This window comes from Alligator mississippiensis, chromosome 15 (genome assembly GCF_030867095.1).
Source record: "Alligator mississippiensis isolate rAllMis1 chromosome 15, rAllMis1, whole genome shotgun sequence".
NCBI classification, from domain to species: Eukaryota; Metazoa; Chordata; order Crocodylia; family Alligatoridae; genus Alligator; species Alligator mississippiensis.
Window position 1 is genome coordinate 36,875,901 of NC_081838.1, and position 11,566 is coordinate 36,887,466.

The following is an 11,566-nucleotide window of genomic DNA, read 5'->3' on the forward strand; positions in this document are numbered from 1 at the left end:
TCGGCCCAGCCAGCTGAGGCCAGACTCTTGCCTGCTGCCTAGCCACACAGATCTGTACTTTCAGGACCCTTGTGCCCCACCTGGCCCCTCCACTGCCTAATGCTGCCACCTAAAGCCCAGGGCTGAGCAGCCCTGGTGTAAACTGCTCTGCCTTGGCTCAAATTGCTGCTGTCCTGAGTGCATGTTTAAATGGCATGTTAGTTTGCTCCAGCTCAAACTGATGCAGAGGTTATTGCTTCAAATTAATTGCATGTGTAGATGCAGCCAATATTCCTAATGCTGTCTAGAGTATCACCCTAGACTGATAATATGAGTGCAGATCACTAATAACGTAAATGAATACAAGCACATTTCCACCATTTTGCTAGCAGTCTAGGGCATGGACGTTCTCCTAGTTCCACTGCAGTGCAAGAACAATAATCCAGGATGTTGCAACAGTTTACATGAAGTGTGGACTTCAGATAAAGACAATGGGTACATTCAGAGGAGTGCATACTTGCAGTTTGCTCTGGCATGCTCTGGCTGCCATCCAGACTCTGTGCAAACAGATTGGTGCTGCTACTGCATTCAGAGGCCCTCAGGAGCCAAGGTAAAGCTGCTGGGGTCAGCACAGCTCCCCTACCCCACCCAGGACAATTTGATGCACACCAGAGTGCACATGCATGGGCGTGCCCTGGGGCACATAGCAGTGGCACAAATGTGTGCTGTAAATTCTTGTGTCCCTGGAATTGTACACCTCTATACATAGGGATGTGCCCAATTAGGTTCAAAGAAGTCCATTAGGAACATTGGGATTTGAACCCAGACTTCACTTCTCCCTGCGAGCTCAGCTACTCTGGGTTTGAATCACAGTGGTCCTAATAAAGTCAAGACTATTCTTTTCAAGCTCTCTCTCTCTTAAGTGGAAGAATTTTCCTTAAGGCACCTTTGACTTCTTTGTTGCGCAGACTGTAGATCAGAGGATTCAGTGCAGGAGTCACAATCGTGTACAGAACGACCACTAGCTTGTCCTTTTTCAGCGAGTAGCTGGAGGTCGGCCGAATGTAAGTGTAGATAATGGCAGAGTAGTATAGGGCAATCACAACAAGGTGTGAGGAACATGTAGAGAAGGCCCTTCGCTTCCCTTCAGAGCTCTGAATTTTGAGAATGCTGCTGCTGATGAAGGCAAAGAACATACCGGTCAGTAGGAAGTTCCCCATGGCTAGGAAGACATCAGCAATGAAGACCATGACTTCATTGAGATAGGCTGAGGTGCAGGACAATGCCAACAGAGGTGGGATTTCACAGAAGTGCCAGATGAAGTTAGGCCCACAAAAATGTAGTTGAAGCATGAGCAAGGTGTGCACCAAGGAATTAATTGCTCCAACTGCCCAGACAATGGCTGCTAATGCAATGTAAACACTCTTGGTCATGACAGTTACATAGCGCAAGGGACAACAGATGGCCATGTACTGGTCAAAAGCCATGGCTGTAAGGAGCACTAGCTCTGTTCCAGATGACAAAGTACAAGTAAAGAGCTGGGCCATGCAGACATCAAAGGAGATGGTTTTCTTCCCAAGCATCAGGTTCTGCATCATTTTGGGTAGGATGGCAGACGTGCAAAGCATATCAATTAGAGCCAAGTTAGCAATGAAGAAGTACATGGGGGTGTGCAGTGGCAGGTGGAAGACAATGGCCAGGATGATCAGGGAATTGCCCTTGATGGCAACAACAAAAAGCAGAGTACAGTTCCAAAGAAGAGCCTCTGTAAATGGGGATGGTCAAAAAGACCCTGCATGTTGAACTCAGATACTCTGGTATGGTTACTGGCTTCCATTTAATAAGGCAGCTCTTCTGCACGAATGAAAATGGACATCTAAACAATTACAATCATCTGACAAGTAGAGCTACTAAGCAGTCTATCAAACTGACAGCCAGGCCACGGGTGGATGGATTACTATTACTACTACTAATAATAATCATAATAATAAGCAGGCTAGCAAACTGACAGCCAAGCCACAGGTGGATTATTAGTAGTAGTAGTAGTATTAATAATTAATAATAATAATAATGATGATGATGATAATAAATAATACAGGATGCATAGATTTACAAACAGCTGTTCAGCGCAAACCTTTAGGACTTTCTAGACAAATCACATGGCTTATGACAAAGCTAAACAATATCAACACATGTAAATGTTAGACATTGGAAGTTCTTGAATCTATATTCCTCCAACTGTTGAGGGGAGCAGGAAGAAAATAACAATCTGAAATGTGCTCCACTGGGGCAGCATCAGACCATACCAAATTCTGGAATATATGCCCCTCATTAGGAGGTATGCATATACAATATGACCTGGAAAGTTGCTCATACACCAACACCTCAAGAGTAATGTGCGTTCCACTATCTACATAAGCTCCAGTGAGCTGAACTGTTCCAATGCTGTAACTGTTCACCCCATAACAAGGTGTGCATTCAGATGGGAATATGGCATAAGTAGTAAGGACTTTTCTTTCCTTTAAGTCACTAGGGTAAATCAGGAATAATTCCGGTGAAATGTCCCCTCATTAGAGTTGCATTCCTAGGCATCTTTTATAACTGACAGGAGAAAGGAAGCCGTGGAATTTAATCTTTTTTTAAGCCATTACACAGCACATCAATACTTCCAAATTTTCATATCTAGTTTTTGCAATATTCCCTAAGGACACCTTTCTGTGCTATGTAGGATCCTATATCTCCTTCCATTGTTTTCAGAGTTTTTACCTCTTAAAACCACTTCATTGCTTTTACTGACTACTGCCCCCTCCCCCTTCAATAAGACAAGCATGTCTCCATTGGGCCAGGGGAGTGACAGATACAGTGTGCTGTAAAAAAGGGTAAAAGAGCCACTGAGCCAATATTTCTCTATTTTCATATTTTCCTAGAACAAACCAATTTAACTAGTGGCCCCCTTTGAATCATTTTTATTATTGGAAACTCTTTCAGCACAGATCCTATTGCCTGACTCTTTTGTCATCAGCCCCACTATGTACCTCCAGCTTTGTACCTCCACTGACTTCAGATCCCGATCACAATGGCATTAGAGCAATTCTGATGAGGGCTGGGGAGTCATGGCAGATTTTCTCATGTCTAGCTGAGATCAGTTAAGAGGTTAAATTTCATGAACTCAGTTGAAGAAATCAAAGCACACTGAGCTAAATCACTAAGTCAGTGTATTCATACATAAAAAGAAAAAAAAAAAAGTAAGACAAATTAAAGTAATCTTGAACTCCAAAAGAATGGTGATGTCTCAGTCGTGCCAATCCCAGTGAAGTTCAGTTGGAGTGGGTAGTTAGCACCCAAAATAACTAAATGATGAGTTTAAAAGTTTACATCATAACACTTGCTTTCCCTTTTCACTAGTAATGATTGGAGTGTGGTTAGAATGTAAGATACCATATATATTGCTAGATAGGTTTTGAAAGAGTATTGTTTCCTCTCTGCATTTCCGTTTCAAAGAGTAATGAAGAAGTTTGAAAAAAGGAAGGATGAAGTCAGGAGCATCCTCACCTCTCCCTGAATCCACATAGATGACTTCTTTACAATGAATGGAGCAACAACTGAAGGCCAGACTCCAAGCCTGTGCTCCATTTCTGAGGCTGGTTTTCATTTTAAAGAATCACCTTGTACAGAAAATGCTTCAATCCCTTGTGAACTTGTCCAACATTTCACTCTCAAATAAAGCCCCAAAGGAGAATCCCAGTGGGAATCATGTAAATTGGCAGGAAAAAATATATATATATCTTTTAAGTTGGCAAAATACCCCTAGATGTTTTAATAGATGTTTCCTTTTATGAGTCACTTCAGGGAAACACTATTTCCATCAACTTTTTTTTTTCTTTTCCCTTTGTAAACCTGAACAGGTCTCTATGCACACCTGCAGGTTTCCTCATAATTCAGGAAATTCAAATGATAATTTCCAAGGATGAATTTCCAAGGTGAAATGTTGGCCCCCCTTTGAGATGAATTATGAAAGAGCCTTCTATGGGGCCAGCATTTCCTCTTCTGTCTCGTACTCTGCAATAATTGGCCCTTTGTGCACAATCTAAATTCATTTTTCTTTTGGAGGAACTTTCCCATGCAATACCTCCAGTAACTGCATGGTAACCTCAAAAAGGTGACCTTAAAACTGTGTCACCTTTTGATAAGCAGGAGCAGTGCCTAACATCTCTTGTGGTTTTTGGAGGTCAGTTGGCTGAAATGCCGAATGGGTGAGTGTCACTGGGTGCAAAAATCTGAAGTCAGATACAAATTTGGAGCTGTTACTTGAGAGAGACATTTGATTAACAGAACAGCAATAGGCAGGAAAAGAAGCCTCCTCTGAGTTTCACATTGAGAGGAGAAAGTTTTCAGGGTGGAAAACCCTTTGACTGATAGACAGCCACACCCCATTGCAACATGGGACTTGTCTACCTAAATGGGATTATGGCACATGGGAAACAGGATCAAATGTATTCTTGTCTGTGGCAATAACACTGGATCTAACTCCTTGGGATCCTCCCAGACTTACTTCACTTCCTCTCTGTTTGGGCTCCCAAACACGAGACATTGCTTGCAAAGGTGGAGCTGGAATGTAAACTTGACTGAAACTTGGCCTGATTTCTGTCCTCCCTGCCTCTTGCCTCCCCTCCAACTTGCTCTTCTATTGCCTGGCCCTTTGGGCACTTGCCCCCTGCAGTGCATTGCCCCTGACTTATTTCCTCACAGCCTCCTGCCATGCACCATTGCTTATCCTATATTGTGGATCTGGCCGCAGCTCCAGCTCCAGCCAATCAGCAGTAGCCTTGGCCCTGGGTTGGAGCCAGAGCCGGAGCTGGAGCTGGAGTTGGATCTGGAGCCGCTCCCTTACTGCTGAACAATCTCCCTAGTACTCCCATGGGCCCTGCACCACATGGTCTCACACACAATCTTTCTTTTGTGAACCCCCCCACACCCCAACTCACACACACACACACACACACACACACACACACACACACTGTGCAATCCCTCCACTGTCCCCTCCACATTGCGCAATCTCCCCCTTATTCCTTCCAGCCTGCATCACACCGTCTCCCTCACACCTCCCCTGCTCCGTGTGATCCTATCCATGCTCCCCGCTGGGCCATACGCTGCCCAATCTCTCCCATGATTGCACCCCTCCACACCACCTGCACTCCCCTTGAGCTGCATACCTCACAATATCCCCTGCGCTTACCTCCCCGCACTATGTTATTCCCCCACACACCTGCCCCCACGCCACCCAAGCTCCTCACCCCATAAAGCAGGGTCTCCCCTGAGTTCCCCCTGCCGACACACTGCATGATCTCCTCCAATCTTGACCTCCCCATGCACCACACAATCTTCCTTGCACTCCCCTTGCCTGAAACCCCACAATCTCCCCTGCATTCCCTTCTGCACTGCATGATCTTCCCCATGCTCTCCCTATCCACCACCACATGGTCTCCCCCCTCACACTCCATGATCTTCACTACTCTTCCCCAGGACGCACGCTTTGCCGTCTTCCCCATGCTTGACCTGCATGATCTCCCTGGCACTCCCTGTTATGTGCACAGCATGGTCTTCCATGGGTCACTTGTAGTCCATGCTGCAGTTGTAACCAGAGCCTCCTGCCCAAGACCTTACTTGAATCCAAGGGTTTTTTTTCCCCCCATGTTGCATGGGGGGGGAAAAGAACCATGCCTTGGATTCAAGTAAACACAGCATTTAATGCCTTTTTTACTTCAATCTTCTTCAATTAGTTTAGCTACCACAGGATGAATGCAATTGGCAGCAAAAATAGGAAAGGAAACAACTAGCTTGGAGTAAAAGAATGTTTTAAAGCAGGGGTGGGAAATTATTTTGGCCTGACGGCTACTTAGGGAGCTTTAATGAGCTGTCACAGGCTGGGTCAGCACTTCTGGTCTCCCCAAAGAGCTCACCAAAACTCTCTGAGTGGCCCCCGTGCTGAGCTAGGTGGCTAGGATGAGGCCACAGCTGGGTGGGAAGTGGCATCTGGATGCGGGATGGGCAGGTAGGGGCCAGGATCATGAGGCATTGACAGTATGGGGCTGGAGCCCAAGGCAGAGCCATGATCCATTCCCCTTGTCGCTGCAGTGAACACTGATTCTGCGGGCAGGGGCATGTGGGGAGCAGATCGCAGCTCTGCTCCAGGCCCTGGCCCCATGCCATCACAGCTCCACAATCCATGTCACTAGACATCAAGCCTGATGCTCCAGCCAGTTTTCTATCCACCTTACAGTCCATTCATCCAGCCCGGACTTCCTTAGCTTGCCTGCGACAATGTATTACGAGACTATATCATAAGCCTTGCTAAAATCAAGGTATAGCACATCCACTGATCTCCCCATGTTCACAGAGTCATCTCATCATAGAAGGCAATCAGGTTAATCTCACATGACTTGGCCTTGGTGAATATGTGTTAACTGTTCCTAATCACCTCCTTTTCCAAGTGTTTAGAAATGGATCCCTCGAGGATCTGCTCCATGATTTTTTCCAGGGACTGAGGTGAGGCCCCCTGGATCCTCCTTTTTCCCTTTCTTAAATTTAGGCACTATGTTTGCCCTTTTCTATTGATCCAGACATTTCCTGATAGCCATGAGTTTTCAGAAATAATGGCCAGCAGTTCTGCAATCACATTGACCAAAGCCCTCAGCATCCTTGGTGCTTTCCATCTGGCCCCATAGACTTGTATACAACCAGTTTTTTCTAAATAGTCCCTAACCTGTTCTTTTGCCACTACCATGTGCTCACCTCCTCCCCAAACTGTGTACTAGGTACAGTAGGTTCACCTTGCCTGTGCAGACTGAAATAAAAAAGTCATTGAGGCCTTAAGCATTTTCTGCATCATCCTCACTAGGTTGCCTCTCCCATTTAGTAAGAGACCCACACACTTTCACTGATTGTCATCTTGTTGCTTACATACTTCTAGTAACCCATCTTGTTACCTACTTCACGGCCCTTGCTTGCTGCAACTCCAGGTGCACTTTGGGCTTCCTGATTTCATCCCTGCATGCTCAAGCAATACTTTTATACTCTTTCCCAGTAGTTTGCCAAGTTTCCACTTCTCCTCAGTTTCCTTTTGTGTTTTAGCTCATTGAAGAGTTCCCTACTAAGCCACATCAGTCTTCTGCCACACTTGTTTGTCTTCCTGCACATTGGGATAGTTCATTACTGTGCCCTTAGCAAGGTATCTTATTAAGATTGCATAGGGCCTTGTTACACATTCCATTTTGAGCTGCTCAAATGTTGATTAGTCCTACCTCAAGTTTAGAGCAGTTACATGTAAAGGCTAAAAACCTGCTCTGATTCTCCATCACCTGCACAGCTGTTGCCCCTACGGGGCTGGTGAGCCAGGATAGGCTTCTATCACTGCTCTAGGTGGGTGGGTGTTGTGGGAGGTGAGATATGAGCTTGGAGGGGCAGGATTATGAAGTTAGGAGGTAGACAATTAGTGGGGTGGGCATGAGTAGTGAAATGGGAGGTGGAAAGGAAATGGGGATGGGGAAGGGTGATGAAATGAAGGATAAAATAAAAAGAAGTTTAAAAAGTATTTAACAAGAAATAAAGTGGAAATAAATGGAAGAAGGCCTCATGTTTTAATAAATTGGGATTTGGGATTGGGGTGTGTGGGGTGCTGGTCATGCTTTCTGGGGTGACTGGGAGGTGGGAGCAGTAAGGGAAAATGCTTTTGGGAGAGCTAAAGTACCTGCCCTGGGAAGACAGTCCCAGCTCACAGGGACCCCAATCCACCCCTTGTTCCCCTGCCCACCCCCCACCCCCCGGACCCACTTGTGAACTCATGCATGCCCTGTGACTTGGCTGGCTGGCATGTGTCCTGCACACCGTTTGCATGGGGTTGCTCACCCAAGGTGAGATGGTAACAGCCCCAGGCACAGCAGAGGGAGTTGGCTTGGTGCTACAATCTTCCTCTGGGCAGCAGAATTCAGGGGGTGGAAAATGTGTCCGCACAGAACAGTATGGCGAGGTGGGGACATGTCCTCCTGAGATGGTGGATGATTGCAATTGGGCAGTTCATTTGTGGGAAGTGGCCACACATTAATGCTTGGTAACACAGATCAAAGATTAACCTGCCATGCAGTGACCTAACTTTTAAGCCACCTAAAGTGTGCTTAGAACTAGTTTCTGGTGTTAATGTGTGGACAACCCAGGGGTTAAGAGTTCCAGGAGCTACCGAAAACCCATGTGTAATAAAGCCCTTAAATAATGAAATGCCAAAAATAGCAACCATGCAGAAAATCATGTTCACAGACTAAGTGCTTTGAAAAGCATAACACTACCTGGACAACTGTTTCGGAATATTTTGGCAAGTAAATCCTAAATTAGCTTTAGTGAACTGTTACTCCTTGCTCTCAAATCTTTTCCTTATTTATCCCTTGCCACACTGTTCTCCATTTTCCCACTCATTTTATTGGTTACTATGGCTGAGAGACTTGTATAAATTTTATACTGATATGTATGTAATTTATATCAATGTATTTCTGCAGTAAGTGAAAATCAATTACAAATAAAAATTTAAAAAGAAACAAAATATCATTTCCACACCACCAATCTGTGATGGTGATACAATTCTAGAACAGAAGCCTTAAGTGAGAATTAAAAGGTGAATTTTCATAAATACAATTTTTATAAAAATCTGTCAGAGACCTACACATGGGTAGATGAAACTTTCAGATATCAATTGAAACATATGAAATATTTTGGAGTCACATTGTTGTACAGAAAACAGAGACTGAAGGGAAAGAATGGGGCGGTGGTTAATTTATTTGGTTTGTTTTAGCTTGGTTTATATAGATTGTCTTGCTTCAAACCCATTGAAAAAAAAAATAATGCTCTGCTACTCTGAGCATTAAAGGAAAGCGTGCAACAATTTGTACATTATTTTATGTAGCATAACACATCATGGACTCCTAATCTTAATGGGGTTACAATGAAATCTGTGTAATATTTACCAAAAAATTGCATCATTTCATACAAAGGGCAAAAGGCATCATTATTAACTGCAGTAAAATAAGAAAAAAAAAGAGGCTCTGAAGATATGTATCAACTGGGGTGCACTGAAGTGCAGGATATTAAAACAGTTCACACCAGGCATGGGGCCAGAATAGAAATGATGAGATGACAGAGACGGTTGTTTGCCGATGTCGATACAAATCTCTCTTGCAGAACGCTAGGATTTTCCTGAAGGCCACTTTGACCTCCTTGTTGCGCAGGCTGTAGATCAAAGGATTCAGTGCAGGAGTCATAGGTTCATAGATTCATAGATGTTAGGGTCGGAAGGGACCTCAATAGATCATCGAGTCTGACCCCCTGCATAAGCAGGAAAGAGAGCTGGGTCTATATGACCCCAGCTAGATGCTCATCTAACCTCCTCTTGAAGACCCCCAGGGTAGAGGAGAGCACCACCTCCCTTGGGAGCCCATTCCAGACCCTGGCCACTCGAACTGTGAAGAAGTTCCTCCTAATGTCCAATCTAAATCTGCTCTCTGCTAGCTTGTGGCCATTATTTCTTGTAACCCCCGGGGGCGCCTCGGTGAATAAATACTCACCAATTCCCTTCTGTGCCCCTGTGATGAACTTATAGGCAGCCACAAGGTCGCCTCTCAACCTTCTCTTGCGGAGGCTGAAAAGGTCCAGGTTCTCTAGTCTCTCCTCATAGGGCTTGGTTTGTAGGCCCTTAACCATTCGAGTGGCCCTTCTCTGGACCCTCTCCAGGTTATCCGCATCCCTCTTGAATTGTAGCGCCCAGAATTGCACGCAGTATTCCAACTGCGGTCTGACCAGCGCCCGATAGAGGGGAAGTATCACCTCCTTGGACCTATTCGTCATGCATCTGCTGATGCACGATAAAGTGCCATTGGCTTTTTTGATGGCTTTGTCACACTGCCGACTCATGTTCATCTTGGAGTCCACTAGGACTCCAAGATCCCTTTCCAATTCTGTGCCACCCAGCAGGTCATTCCCTAGGCTGTAGGTGTGCTGGACATTCTTCCTCCCTAGGTGCAGCACTTCGCATTTCTCCTTGTTGAACTGCATCCTGTTGTTTTCTGCCCACTTGTCCAACCTGTCCAGACCTGCTTGCACAGAGTCACAAGTGTGTAAAGCACAGAGACCATCTTTTCCTTATCCAGGAAGTAGCCGGAGGGTGCCAGGGTGTAGGTGTAGGTGATAGTGGAGTAGTAAAGGGCAACCACAACAAGATGCAAGGAACATGTGGAGAAGGCTCTTGACTTCCCTTCTGAGCCCTGAATTTTCAGGATGCTTCTGATGCTGAAGCCATAAGATACAATGATCAGCAAGAAGTTTCCCATGGCTAGAAAAATATCATCAATGAAAGCCATGACTTCGTTGAGGTAAGCTGAGCTTCAGGACAACGCCAGCAGAGGTGGGATCTCACAGAAGATGTTTTGGATCAGGTTGGGCCCACAGAAATCTAGATGCAGAATGAGCAATGTGTGCACAAGGGAATTCATGGTTCCAAGAGTCCCGATACAGGCTGCTAATGCGATGCAGACTCTCTTGGTCATGATGGTTACATAGTGTAAGGGATGACAGATGGCCATGTACCTGTCAAAGGCCATGGCATTGAGGAGAACAAGCTCTGTTGCTGCTGAGGAGGTGAAGGTAAAGAGCTGAGCATGCAGCCATTAAAGGAGATGGTTTTCTTTTCCCAGTATCAGGTTCTGCATCATTCTGGGCAGAACAGAGGAGGTGCAGACAATGTCAATTAAAGCCAGGTTAGCAGTGAAGAAGTACATGGGTTTGTGCAGAGGCAGGTGGAGGACAATTGCCATGATGATCAGGGAGTTGCCTATAATCGAAGCCATACAGAGGCACAGGATGACCCCAAAGAACAGACCCTGGAAGTGGAGATGTTCAAAGAGCCCCTCCATGATGAAGTCAGACACCCTTGTGTGGTTCCTGGTTTTCATTTACTTAGGCATTTCTTCTGAAAAAATGAAAATAGAAATGTACATGATTGCAGCCAACTGACAAGAAAAAGATCTCTGCAGTCCACCAACATTATGTGCAGTCCACCAAAATTATGGGCAAGCCTAAACCTAGGAATGGATGAAAGGACGTGTGGATTGATAGATAAACAGATAATAATGTCTGAAAGTATTTCCAAGTATCTAGCTATCCAACCCAATCTCTTGGACAGGTCCATTTGAGATATGGTCTGTAACCCGGATCCAACCTGAGAAGCCATATCATCTGGCAGTGGGTCTTAAGTTGATCCATACACCAGGGAGGACTAAGGCACTGAGGAGGGGACTGGTAGCTGAAGGTGGTGCGCAGCCTGCCACTCTAAACAGTTCTACAGTTGATACCAAAATTGAGCAATATAAAAACATGTTAACTTAAAATAAATAAATAAAAAACCCAAACCTTTTTTTTTTTTCATTTCCCAAAACCACATTCCCCTGATTTTGCAGTTGTGACAAGGGTAATAACAATTGGTTGTGTCTTAACTGAAGCCACATTATATTAGATTAGTGATAGGAGTATTCAGAAACTCACCTGA

The 11,566-nt window shown here is 45.1% G+C and overlaps 1 protein-coding gene across 1 annotated transcript; it reads right to left on the reverse strand.

The window, feature by feature from the left end:
• Positions 1–881: 881 nt before the first annotated feature.
• On the reverse strand, positions 882–10,382 carry LOC132245568 (olfactory receptor 13G1-like). Its single transcript, XM_059718153.1, has 2 exons — positions 10,116–10,382; positions 882–1,697 (listed from the first exon to the last, which is right to left on the reverse strand). The coding sequence occupies exons 1-2, from the start codon at positions 10,380–10,382 to the stop codon at positions 882–884; spliced, it is 1,083 nt and encodes a 360-aa protein (XP_059574136.1).
• Between the last annotated feature and the right edge of the window lie 1,184 nt (positions 10,383–11,566).